Raw genomic sequence first — 13,889 nt, forward strand, 5'->3', positions numbered from 1 at the left:
CCTTTTTTAGCAGACTAGTTAATGGTTTACAAAGCAGAGCGCAGTTTTTTATAAATTTTCTAAAATAGTTAATTAAACCTAAAAATTGTCTTAATTGGTGGACCGTTTTTGGACTTGGGTAGTGAGAAATAGCGTCGAGCTTACGAGAATTTGGACGAACGCCTTGTTCGGAAATATCATAGCCTAAAAACGTTACTCGATTTTGAAAAAGAAACATTTGTCTAAATTTATAGTAAGCCCATTTTTCACAAATATATCTAATACCGTTTCCAAGCAAGCTATATTTTCCTCAATGCTCTTGGTGGCTATAAGTAAATCGTCCATATAGCATATTACTCTTCCAAAGCGAAGATTACCCAAAACCGTGTTCATTAATCTTTGGAATACTGCCGGGCCATTACATACTCCAAATGGCATTCTCAAATATTCAAAATGACCATCATTTGTTATGAACGCAGTTTTGTGCACATCTTCGGCTTTTGATGCAAATTCTGGTGGTATCCACTTTTGAGGTCTAAAGAGGTATAAAATCGACAGCCCTGTAATCTATCAATAAGATCTTCTATTATAGGCATAGGATATTTCTCTTTTACCGTGATTTTATTTAATTGCCTGTAGTCAACACATAATCTTTTGGTACCACAAGCTTTATTTACTAATAAAGCGGGGCTTGCGTAAGGCGAGTTACTGTTCTGTATAATTCCATTCTTCAAAAGATCATCTACTATTCCCCGCATGATTGCTCTTTCTGACTCAGACATTCTATATGGGCCCTGACAAATGGGTTTACTGGATGTCAATTGTATTTCTAATTCTACACACGAGGTTTTGCCTAGACAAGATAAATCGTCAGAAAAACATTGAGGGTATTTTGCAAGAATTTTTCTCAATGTTACTTCATGCTCACGAAACACATTTCTTTCTACGTTAAGGGTACAAACATTCATAGTTGGCACCGGTTTAAAGGTTAAAGTATTGCCTACACGAACATACATTATACTGCTGTCTTCCGTAAAATTCCGGCCAATCAAAATATCGCAATCAGATAGCATATCGAAAACGTATAAAATAATGACTGATTCAACAGAATCGACTTTAAGAGTCGCTGCGACTGCTTTTGTTACTTGAGCAGATAAATCCTTTGTGAACCCTACTAAACTAACAGATTTATTTAAATTAAAGGGTTGCAAGTTAAGCTGAGTTGCTAATATGCTCGTTATTAACGAACAATCGCTACCCATGTCAAAGAAGGCATTACATAAAACATCATTTAATAAGACAGATTTGTAAAACTTTTGCTTGGATTTGATCTCTGATATCATTTTAACTTCTAAACCCTTTTCCGTTTTAGTTTTGCTTTTGACTTACAAGCTTCTTCTAGGTGACCTATTTTTTTGCATGATGAACATCTGACAGTATCTTTAACTGTACAGTTGTTTCTCCTATGACCCACTTCTCCACAGCGATAACATATACTGCTTGTATGAGGAAGACCACTAGTGGAAGGAGATGGTTCGGATTTACTCTCAGATTTACTAGCTATCGGATTCTGAGGCCCGGTTTGAGGCAATCGATAACCTTTGAAAAGAATTGAGTTCTTTTGAGTAGGTTCCTTTTCAGGAAGCGAGTAGTTTTTCCCGTGTAAAAAAGACGCTAAATCATCGCAATACTTAAAATTACCAGCTTCTGAGGCCATACCTATATTAGTATCGCCAATTGTTCCAACTATTACAGATACAATGTCTTGTTCCCGGAATTTTAACTGTAAACGATCTATTCTTGATTTTTGTTGAAAAAGAATTCGTACAACGACTGATTAGCCAATGGTTTTGCATCAATTAGTTCTTTGAGTGCTCTAAACATATTACGTTTTACTTGAAAAGTATCGGACAATACACCTCGCCAGTGCCTCCATTTCCAAGTGGTCCATTTAGTTTCATTTTTTTGCAAAGAATCTAGCCAAGTTTTCGCAGTGTTACGCAATTTTTGAAGGGCTTGGTATTTGGTCATATTGTCAGACCACCCGAATGCGCGAGAATTGGCTTCTACTACATTGAGCCACATATCTATATTATCTACAAGCGGGTCAAATTCGGGAATAACTGACGCTAACAAAACGTTTTGACTCACGGTTTGTGAACCCTTGCGTCGGCGGCGCTTACTTTTTCGTCGCTGTTGGTCACAGCTACTACTCGAGTTGGAAGAAGACGAGCTCGAGCTAGTTGAAGATACTGTTCTTAATCTTCTTTTGCGACTACGCGATATAGACGAACTATTCGGTGAGCGTGGCATTGCGTATCCCACTTCTGATATGAGTGAAGTGTAGTAATACGCCAACACAGTAGTATATATGATTTAATATAATCAGACACTTATCACACTAATTCACTATTTTACTGAGACATCCGCACTCTACGACGGTTAAAGAACAACTTTTTCTCTTCGTCCAATGCTGCCTCTTTTATAATGTTGTTTGACAGTTCACGTGGAGAGGGGAAAAGGTGGTACAATATTAAAATGAAGGTAGTTTTGACAGTGGAGACGATAGGTGCGACAACACTAAATCTTTGCGTATTATCTTATAATTTGTTTGCGTGCATTTTGCCCGTAACAAAAACAAACCGTCCTGGAATCTCGTAATGATATTTGGAGATGAAGACTTGGAACGACAATTTATTAAAACATCCGCTTCAGGAGTGTTAGAAGTGACTGTGAATTTTTATAGAAAATGAACTCTCATAGAAAAGCTATTGAATATTCTAAGAATTTTATCCAGACGATGCTGCAGTAGAATATATCAATATGCTCATATTGAAATCATAAACAAAGTGTGCTTTTCTTAGTTATTACATATTATGAAAAGATAAGCTTTCGTAGATATAAGAATTTAAAATTGAATTTATGATATTTTTAGTTTTGTAAAAAAATCCGGCTCGCAGGACCAATATAGAAAGCAGCATGCATAAATATCTCATGCTATCCAATATTTCAAAGACGCAAATTCAATACACTTACACGCTGACGTTTATGAAACAAATAAACGAATATTTGCAATATTCTGCAAGGGTAAATAAAAAGTTGAGTGCATTGCTCGCAGTTTCTCGATTTTGAGTGAAATTGTTTTGGATGTATACAGAAGCGGCAATGAAATACGTATATTTGTTTACACTCTTTTTATGTTCTCTTTGTTCACCAGTTTTCTTAGCTTCAATAAGGTTTTAATTTAAACTTACTTTTTACATACACCCTCACACCTTTTATTCTAGGAGGGATAAACAGAGGCCCAGCTAGTGTATCATGTGTCGCCGTGCGTATTCCGTCCTATGATGTGATAAAGCGCGAGCCTTTCGTCAAGCATTAATGATATATCGGGCACAAATTTTAGAAACGGGCTGATATTAAGTAAGAAAAAAAATCACTGGCACGATCCGGGAATTGAACCTAAGACCTCAGCAGTGTCATCGTACTGTAACATAATAACCCCATCGAGGCAGTCGTTTCTTACTCACTTTTTACCTGAATTTATATTAGATTGTGAATGTTTTTCGAGTTTAAGTATATGTATTATTATGGCACGCTTTATAATATGTAGTTTAAAGAAAGGAATTTTTAAGATTTTTTGAGAGGTTAGAACTAATAAATTGTGGTGCTACAGTTAACGTTACTGCGACTTTTATATTTAAAATTTTGTCGTAGTATAGTTTTGATGGCAAAAAGTTTTTATTCTATACTGCTACCTAGCATGATATATTATCTAAAATCTTGAGACTTTGCCAAACAGAAAATATCTGATGCAACAATGCAGATGTTGTAAACATCTTTTCTGTTACAGAATTCATAATGCGCTACAAGAGGCGAACATCGCAGGCCACGAGGACCACTCGACACTCAGATAAGAAATATACAATCCGTGAGTACTTTGTACCTTTTTCTTTCAAGTCTGTAAGCTCATCTTTACCTTATTTTATCTTTGCCTTTGAGGTAAAAATGTGAGGAGGTATACTATTTTGGAGTTTATAATATAGGTTTTTGGAATGTGATCGTTGATATGATTTTTATTTTGATGCATCAGTTTATTACTGTAGGTATTGTTTAACCAATTATCATCTTTAGAGGTTGTTTTATTTAATAATAATATTGGCCAGCCGTGCATTATAAACTGTCCCACTGCTGGGCATGATCATTCTCTACAAATGAGAGTTTAGTCCTTAGCCCCCCAGGCTGGGCTAGTGCGGGTTGACATACTACAAATTTATTAATTTTTAGAATGAATTTGAAGTCTGCCCCCTATTACAGTATGGGTCGGAACATACTTCCAAAAAGTGTGTGACCTAGGCAACTCTGCCTACCCTTTCGTGGACAAAGTTGTGGCGTGTTTGTTTTTGGATATATAGTCCGAACAAGGCTCTAAACATTAAATCTAGTCACACAAGCTACAAAGACATTAATGCTTAATTCAATGTTGCAAACATACTCAATATAGTTTCATAGCGTGATAAAAACGTATCACGTGTTACGTACACTCGGTCCCATTTCGAAACATTACATTGTGCACAAACGCTTGTACACGCGAGATTTCTCCCCTTCTACATTTAAAGAGAATGTATGAACGACGGTTGATATTGTTAAGGTGCTTACACACTTCCATAAGTCCATAGTTAATAAGTCCATAAACTCCATAGTTTACGACACGAGAAATATAAATTGCAATGTAGTTTATATTATAGTGGCGAAGGAGAATTTTTTGATAAATAACCCGAGGCAAAAAAATGCCTTAGTTAACATATGAGGGCTAATTTAACAGAAAAAAAAAAACTACGACAATCGTTAATGAACCTAAAAGGGAAGCCGATAGGAGTCTGATTGTATGGACGCCACAGTTATATTGTTAAGATTTTTAAGTAATAATAAATTTCCAGTGAAACACCATCTTTTCATCGTTGCAGTGGTTTTGATGGTATATATTTTATGTACTAACAGCCGAGACAAATGCATATTCATAACCCAAGGATATATACCTCTAACTTTTCTAAGGTTGTGAGAGAATTATTACTTGCTTTAACGGTGAAGGAAAAGATCGCGTGGAAACCAGCATACTTGAGAGGTGCTCTATAAGATTTTGATAGTATTTGATATCTGCCTACCCGCACTATACCAACGTGGTGGACTAACTCCTAATCTTTCTCAGTAGTAGAGGATGCCCGTGCCCAGCAGTGGGACAGTATATAACACAGAGCTGATGTCATTATTTTTATAAAATATATCATAAGCTACAACAAAAGCGCAAACGAACAGAAATAATTGAATCTAAAACAAAATTGTATTGTAAGAGTGAATTGAATGTGCGTCGATCATGTAAACCCAAAATGGTAATATTCGATACCATTCAAATTAATTGACACGTTGCATTGAACAGCTTTCTATTCGGATTAATATTGCGCCTATAGATATTGTTTTACTAATTAAGATTGAATGAAAATTGAAACAAACTGATTAAAAAATAAAACGTACTTGCAAAATTAATTTATTAGTGAGATTAAAATATTCACGTAAATACACAAATAATACAAAACGCTGACATTGTACTAGAGCTTTGTAATATGCAGGCGCAAAAACACATGTTTTAAACTCATAATAGCAAAAGATATACAGTCTTACTTATAAACATGTTTTAGAGTTAAGAGGTGGTTAATAATTGTTTAAATAGCTGTCAAAAATCACCGGTTTCCTAGTTTTACTAAGAGGCAAGATGGCGGGTTGTGACTTACAGCTGATTGAGTAAATTTGTGTTTTAAGGCGATACCTCAAAGTCCATTTTCATACATTTTGTTTCACCTTTAATCTGGGTAACTAAACAAGTATTGGCAAGTAAAGAATTTAAATTCACGTCTAGTTAGTGATTAGTTCTCGCAGTTGAAAGAAAAACGTAAAAATAATTTCGTCATATTAAATTTTAAAGGCCGAAATATCCATGATTATCAATTATTTTTACGTTTTTCTTTCAACTGCGAGAACTAATCACTAACTAGACGTGAATTTAAATTCTTTACTTGCCAATACTTGTTTAGTTACCCAGATTAAAGGTGAAACAAAATGTATGAAAATGGACCTTGAGGTATCGCCTTAACTAAGCATAGCTTTGTGAAATTTTTATAAGTAAGATTGTAAATGAAAGAAAAAGGTAGCATGCAGGCTGGTTGAACGCTGTTCCTTTTTCAAATATTGTGACGCATTTTCGTTTCATCGAGTTTCAAATGAAAACGATTCTAAAGAAGTTTCACTTCAAATAATATTATATTATGTATAGGGGCGTAGCTTGCCGCAGAGGTGCCTTATAGGTATCAAAATTTTTTAGGGGCCCTTCAGGTTAGAGATTTGTGTGCACTTTTGAGTGCTCGCTTTAGTTTTAACGGATTTATGGTCTAAGAGGAGCTCCTAAAGCTCAAGGGCTTCGTATCATAGGTACGGCTTATAGCTACCGAGTTACGTCCCTGATTCTGTACTCAGTAAGTTTGTTTTTTATTGCTTTGAATGACGAGACGAGCTTGCTGTTCGCCTGATGTTTAATCTCATTATATCCAGTCGTTACACTGGCTACAATGTCCTTCAAACGGGAACACAACAGTGACTACACACTTCCGCTTGGCGGCAGAAATAGACATCGTGGTGGTATCAACCCACGTGAACTCTCACATATGAAAGACCTACCACCAGTAAAGTGTGTGCCAGTGTTTTTTCGGCAAACAAGCAGACCTACGTTAAGGTTGGAACCCGTCATAGTGACCCACTTAAATCACCTCCTCGGTTCAAAGAGGCATTATTATTGCGCGACTGGCAAGACACTCTGACTCGACGCTATCTAGATATCACTTACCATCAAGTGTAATGGAATTACTTCGCCGTACCTAAATAAAAAAATCAACTATGCATTTTGGCTCTAACCCACTGGTTAAATGGCTGGTTTAATGTGGTGAATACAACTTTGCGCACGTAGTAACCACATCAAACGAGAAAATCGAATATCCATTTGAGTATCAACGTACTGAAACTATTTACTATATTACTATTAGTGATTAATTTAATTTGGATTTATGTAAGCCTTTCGTCGGCTTTAATACGCTTCAACTAGAATAATATGATAAAGCATATAATATGTACAGTCCAATCTACAAAGTAGATAGAAGAAATAAAAAAATTAAAATTGCCTAAAATTTTGTTTTGTTGCCTAAAATTAGAAGCGTATCAAAATTTCGAATTTGTTTAGCTCTAAGTACACTGTACAGCTACTAGCCTACTTTTATCCCGTCTATTTATTACCATAGAAAAATGATGAAATTCTTAACCAATTTTCTGAAATAAATATTATTGGCATAGTACATATGGTGCTAGGATTGCTATAGCGATTTAGGGTCTCTCGTAGCGGGAAAATTTTTCCAAGCGGATATAGCCACGAACACGACCTAGTATTATATATTGGAGTTTTAATAGATTCAGATTTATAACAGCGACGATAACCTAGTTGGGTATGGAACGGTCTGCCGAGACGAATGTCAGCAGGTTCAAATCCAAAGGGCACACACCTCTGACTTTTCTAAAAAATCATGTGTGTATTCTTTGTGAATTTATCGTTCGCTTTAACGGTGAAGGAAAACATCGTGAGGAAACCTGCACATCTGAGAAGTTCTCTATAGGAATTTCGAAGGTGTGTGAAGTCTACCAATCCGCACTAGGCCAGCGTGGTGGACTAAGGCCTAATCCCTCTCAGTAGTGGAGGAGGCCCGTGCTCAGCAGTGGGCAAGTATATAATACAGGGCTGATATTATTATAGATTTATAACAGTTGGACGTATTTTAAAAATTCACAAGTTGTCTGGCAATTACAATAAATATAATTTTTTATTTTTGAAGCTACCGGGAGGTCTTAGGTTCAATATTTAGATCGGTAACTATATAATACAATTTCCACTGGGAGGGATTCATAAGAACTTAGAAGAAATTAATGTTCGAAAAACGGGCGGTCGTAAAAAGTAATTTAAATTGTTTACACAACCTGCTTGTAAATGTGTGTCGCGCCAATCCCATTAGAGTGGGATGGGGCATGAAGATGCAAAAGGAAAGTCTCTAATAATTCCCTTTTATTTGCAAGACTACCTTCGAGTATTGGGTCGAGCGACGTCACATTGGGTTTTTTCTGAGCTATATATAGCCTGGAATTTGGAATTTTTGCCTGATATGGCTATAGAATCTACTCTGTCACATTATGAGACGGAAAACACAGGTGAAAAGTGGGTGCCTTGATTGTTCGTCTAACTTTTGACTAAGAAAGACGTAGTTCTGTCTGTTTTTTTTGGAGTTGTTATACATATATACTTATATCTACTGACACTTATGTATAGTGTTCATAGAATATCTCCCATTAGTATTACATTATTGTCTTTGTTTATATAACCTAATTTAATTAAGTAATAATTAAATATTCTCATGTACCTTGACTTATCATAAGTGCAACTATGTTCGCCTACGTGACGAATAAAGCATTTTATTTATTTATTTATTATTTATTTACATTAAATTAAACCATCAATAATACAGCATTTATTACCAAACGACTGTACATTATGCCGGGCGTAATTGGACTTCTTAACAGCGCTAAACAAACATGCATATAAAATGCAACTATTCAATTATCAATACATGTGTTGCTACAGTTTTATTAAAGATATATTTTTCCTTCACTGACTGTACTTTTTTGATCTTTGAATAACTGTTCCAATTTGTCTTCTTTTTTATTATAAAACCTTTTTGTGTAGAGTGGAATAATTATTTACAGTTATGTCTCGCAGCTTTATAGCCACAGTTCTTGATTCCTGCTTCCCTGGACACAGTCCAAACGACTTGGCGAATGTCAGCCGCAACCATTTCAGTACTTATCTCAACTTCACAACACCTTGTGTGGTCTGCGGGCTTCTATTATGTGAACTGCAGTGGTATCGCGGTTTAGTTGTGTAGGTTTTGAATTGTTGCAGAAATTTATGAATCAACCTAAACCTAAATCTGAATGAAAAGTATTTTTTTTATATTTTTGTTTTTTTTTTCTTTGCTTTGAATGATGAGATGCGCTTGCCGTTCGCCTGATGGTAAACGATACGACCGCCCATAGACAATACAAACACCATGTAACTACTAATTTTCTCCAGACGTTTCGAATACTTTACAGGTCTTTCTGGTCACGGGACGGACTGAGGTGTTGATCATTCGAAAAATCAAAATTACAATATCTAACAACATATTTTTACAATTCTACATTCTTAAATTTTTTTATTTTTACTTTTAGGTTTCACTCGTTGTTTGCAGTTTATTACTCCGAAAGTCGAAAGTATTGACCAACGATTATAATGATTTATCCGCAAATATTGACGTATTTATACGTCATAATAGAAATTAGCACGTCATTTTAAAATATACTTACAATAAACGGTTGTCACGACTTTATCCTCTCTTTGTGCACGCTATTTTCAAAGGTGAATGCTCTTTAATATTCTTTGTACGCTAACAATGGAAATACTAAAACATTTTTTTGGTACACACTTTCTAAGTATTAGGGTGGTTGAAGCGTGGAACAAGTTACCTGAGTTGATACCTAGTATCAACTCAGAATACCAATATATTCAAGATTTTTGACAGATGCCTATTATTATATTATAAACACTAAGCGCCCTTGCAGTTTAAAAATTTTGTTTAATAGGTTAAGTACAACAGCTTTATTATTATTATAGAAAGAAACTTGTTTACCTACAGCATTTTTCTTTCCAAAACTTCATTTTATAACATAAAATATTTCTTATCCCAACCCGTTTTCCGTGCTATTAAATGAGATAAGTAATAATTTATCGATACGCCAAATGGGCACTACTTTGCCACAATGCGTTTTGCACAGCCGTTATTAAGCACCCATTTGAGTTTAACAGCCACATTCACGAATTCATTTTCGGCAAATCGTCCGTATACGGTAATTGAGGGTATTTCTACATAATACGGTTATTGGAAGACCGCCAGAACGTTCCAGTCAGTGTGGCGCCTGGAGGTATAGTACTAGCAATGTTGTTAAAGATCGTATAAGTAGGCGCTTTTACAGATAAGCCTTAATTGTGGGGGAATAATGTTTCTGTTTCAATTTCAGGTGAAGTTATTATATAAGTTTAAGATGTCTGTTCAGTTATAAATGTTATTCATTGATACACAAACTCCCACACTGACGTCTTTTATCTCCGAAGGCATAGCAGAAGCGCACTGTTGCAATCACTTTCTGCTTTGTGTTAAGGTGGTAGCTCAAGGTCCATTTTCATACATTTTGTTTCGGCTTTAATCTGGGTAACTAAACAAGTATTGGCAAGTAAAGAATTTAAATTCACGTCTAGTTAGTGATTAGTTCTCGCAGTTGAAAGAAAAATGTAAAAATAATTAATAATCATGGATATTTCTGCCTTTAAAATTTCGTCATATTAAATTTTAAACAAAATGTATGAAAATGGACCTTGAGCTACCACCTTAATCTGTCCCATGATATGACATGGGACGAGCCTATCGCCATATTGGGAACAAATTCCAGACCCCAGGCAGATACTATGTAGAAAAACCATATATTATTTTGCACGACCACATACATCTACGTCACCGAAGCATAGCTCATTATTGAAGTATTCACTCCTATAAACATAGAGAAGTCTAAATTATTCTTTGTGTTTAAAATAAAGATTAGTTTAATTTATATTGTTATCGAAATTGAAAGTATTTACATTTCTACATAAAACATTTTTTTTCATTTAGCCGTTCACAAAGTTGAACATTGAAAAAAAAAACACAATATTTTCACCTACCAAAGCATTGATTAAACGTTTGTTATTGGATGGACACATACAATGAAATTGTTTTTTTTATTTTGGCGTCCTTAATTGTCTTTGCGTACAAAGTGTGTGTTATTTAATTGTATATAGGCTATATGGTTTTCGATAACGGCGAAGGAAAATATGAGGAAACCTGCATACCTGAGAAATTCTGTATAGGAATTTTCGAGGGTGTGTGAAGTCTACCAATCCGCACTAGGCCAGCATGGTGTACTAATGCCCTATCCCTCTCAGTAGTAGAGGAGGCCCGTGCCCAACAGTGGGACAGTATATAATACAGGGCTGATATTATTATTATTTATGGTTTTCGAATGGCCATAAAAAATACCAAACGGAAGATCTCTTCCTAATCGTTGGTATCTCGTCCTCTCCCAGTGGCCGTCCTGAGCCGAGGTTCGTAGCCCGTTAGTGGATTGCCTTCATGGTCGCTTAATTTTCAAGGGTTGCGAGCGCATAACGCGACCACCCAAAATCCAGTGTGTTTGTATTAGGCGGCTATTGGCAGGCTAACAAACGTAACATATGTAAAAAAACCGGCCAAGTGCGAGTCGGACTCGCGCACCGAGGGTTCCGTACAAACCTGTAGATAAGTAAAAGTTCACTCAGCGTGACAATCGAGTCATAGTTATGGTATTTTTGTTGCAAAATGAAATCCATAACACTACAATATAGAAAGCTGGAGGAGCATAAATAAAAGACAAAGGTCTAAAAATGCAAGGTTTTCGGATTTTTTTCCTTTATACGTGCTATAAGACGTAGCTTCATGCCAAATTTCAAGATTCTAGGTCGACTGGAAGTACCCTATAGGTTTTGATTTCCTTGCGAGTAGTTGCGAGTTCGAAAATATGCGGCTTAAATTGCTGTTTCTTTTGATTGCGTTGACATAGAGGTTTGATTTTGTTTGACCCGAGTATTTGATATGAATTTTAATTTAATAGGCGTTCATGAGGAAAAGGGTGGTAACTTTAAAATTATTAAAAATATTTTTATTATATGATGTAACAAAAAATTTACAGTTTTCGCAAGTTTTTCTTTATCTATACTATACGACGTTGCTTCGTACCAAATTTCAAGATTCTGAGTTCACGGGAAGTACCTTGTTGGTTTTGATTCCCTTGCGAGTTTCGAAAATTTGCGGCATAAACGGTCGTATCTTTTGATTGCGTTGGCTTAGCAGTTTGATTTTTTCACAGCTCCAAGGGACAGTCGACCTGAGTATTTGATATAAATTTCAGCTTAATACCTCCACGCGTTCCTGAGAAAAAGGGTTTTGACGGACGGACGGGCGAATGGACGGACAAACGGACGGACAACGTAGTGATCCTATAAGGGTTCCGTTTTTCCTTTTGAGGTATGGAACCCTAAAAAGGAAGATCTCTTGATTATAACCACTGATAACTTATGGATTTACCTATTCAGAGCTCATAAAAATAACTAAAATACAAAATATCTCTTTATTTTTTAAATTATTCATTAATATTATATTAATACATAATCTATACTATTATAAAGCTGAAGTATTTGTTTGTTTGACCGACGTCTCCTAGTCTCAGGAACTACTAAATCGATTTTTAAAATCCTTTCATTGATAGGAAGCTACAGGGGCGGAGTCGCAGGCAAAAGCTAGTATAATATACAGGTTATAAACACGGATTTATTTTTTCAATAAATCAATTTTTAAAAATACAATACCAAATACTCCTATTGTGTCTATGAATAAATACATGACTGTAATTTCCCAGTCATTATTATCATAACAATACAAGTTTAATAACTGAGCGATATATTTTAAATTAAAAATGAACTCCGCGCTTTAATTATTGAATACCATTTAATTTGCAATCGCGGCTTTTGGAGGCATCGAATGCAGTTTCATCAATTATGAAGTGAAATGAAATGTTTTATTATGGAGTTCAATAAAAATATTTTGTTTCCGAAATGAATATTCATTTTATAATTGAAATTGGCTATTTACTAAACTTTTTAATGGTAATATGTGGTGATAGCCTTGTTGGTGGGTGGAATCGACAGCCGAGACAAATGTCTGCAGGTTCAAAACACAAGGGCACGCACGTCTGACTTTTCTAAAGTTATGTGTGTATTCTTTGTGAATTATCGCTCGCTTTAACGGTGAAGGAAACCATTGTGAAGAAACCAGATAAAAGCTCATAGAAATTTTATGGGTATGTGAAACCTGCCAATCCGCACTAGGTGGTTGACTAAGGGATAATCTCTCAGTAGAAGAGGAGGTCCGTGCCCAGCAATGTGACAGTATAAAATACAGGGCTGATATTACTATTGTGTTATATAAGCAAGCCTTAACGAATACCGGGCACGTCTGGGCGGCAGATCTTGGCAAGGCCTTCTACCCTATTGCCAAAGGATAATAATGTTTCTTCATATACGCCTATTGGAAGCGCGAGGCCCCTCGAAGCCCGAGGCCCTGTGTGGTTGCCCTTTTCACCCGCCCCTAAATTCTCACTAAAGGCCCGGTGGAGGTCCAACCTTTACGATCTCCCCTCTATCTCTGTCTTCCTATTGGAGCCTGGAATTGTAATAGGCAATAGGCCTACCACTTATTGAGTAAGAATTAAAAGCTTGCGAAATGTGTGTATGTTACACAAAAGGGAAAAAATGTGATTATACGTATGTCTGCAATTACTAATTCATTTTATTGTGTTAAAGCTAAAGACTGAATTATATGAGTAAGTGATAATAATTTTTTCATCACTAACAATTTCCTCAAGTTTCCTTCCACTGGAATACTGGCGACTTGCCATTAAAATGCGAGCAATTTAACAGCAAATAAAACCTCTTTCAACCGGTAATGGGTTTTAGATTGTTGATAATGCGGGCAGGTTACTCACTAATCTGGGAATGATTAGGTAGGTCTGTAAGGCGTTGTAAGTTTAGTTGAGTTATAAGATTAGACTTATAATAATATTAGCCCTGTATTTATATACTGTCACACTTCAGGGTATAGGCC

General features: G+C 35.7%; 1 protein-coding gene across 1 annotated transcript in view; it reads left to right on the forward strand.

The window, feature by feature from the left end:
* Positions 1–3,840: 3,840 nt before the first annotated feature.
* Positions 3,841–13,889, forward strand: part of LOC115443286 (ras-like protein family member 10B) — a 68,763-nt gene continuing 58,714 nt past the window's right edge. Inside the window, exon 1 of the mRNA XM_030168640.1 lies at positions 3,841–3,910. Coding sequence (XP_030024500.1) covers positions 3,841–3,910 — 70 coding nt within the window. The remainder of the gene's footprint in view (positions 3,911–13,889) is intronic.

The sequence above is a fragment of the Manduca sexta genome, chromosome 9 (assembly GCF_014839805.1).
Source record: "Manduca sexta isolate Smith_Timp_Sample1 chromosome 9, JHU_Msex_v1.0, whole genome shotgun sequence".
Classification (NCBI taxonomy): domain Eukaryota; kingdom Metazoa; phylum Arthropoda; class Insecta; order Lepidoptera; family Sphingidae; genus Manduca; species Manduca sexta.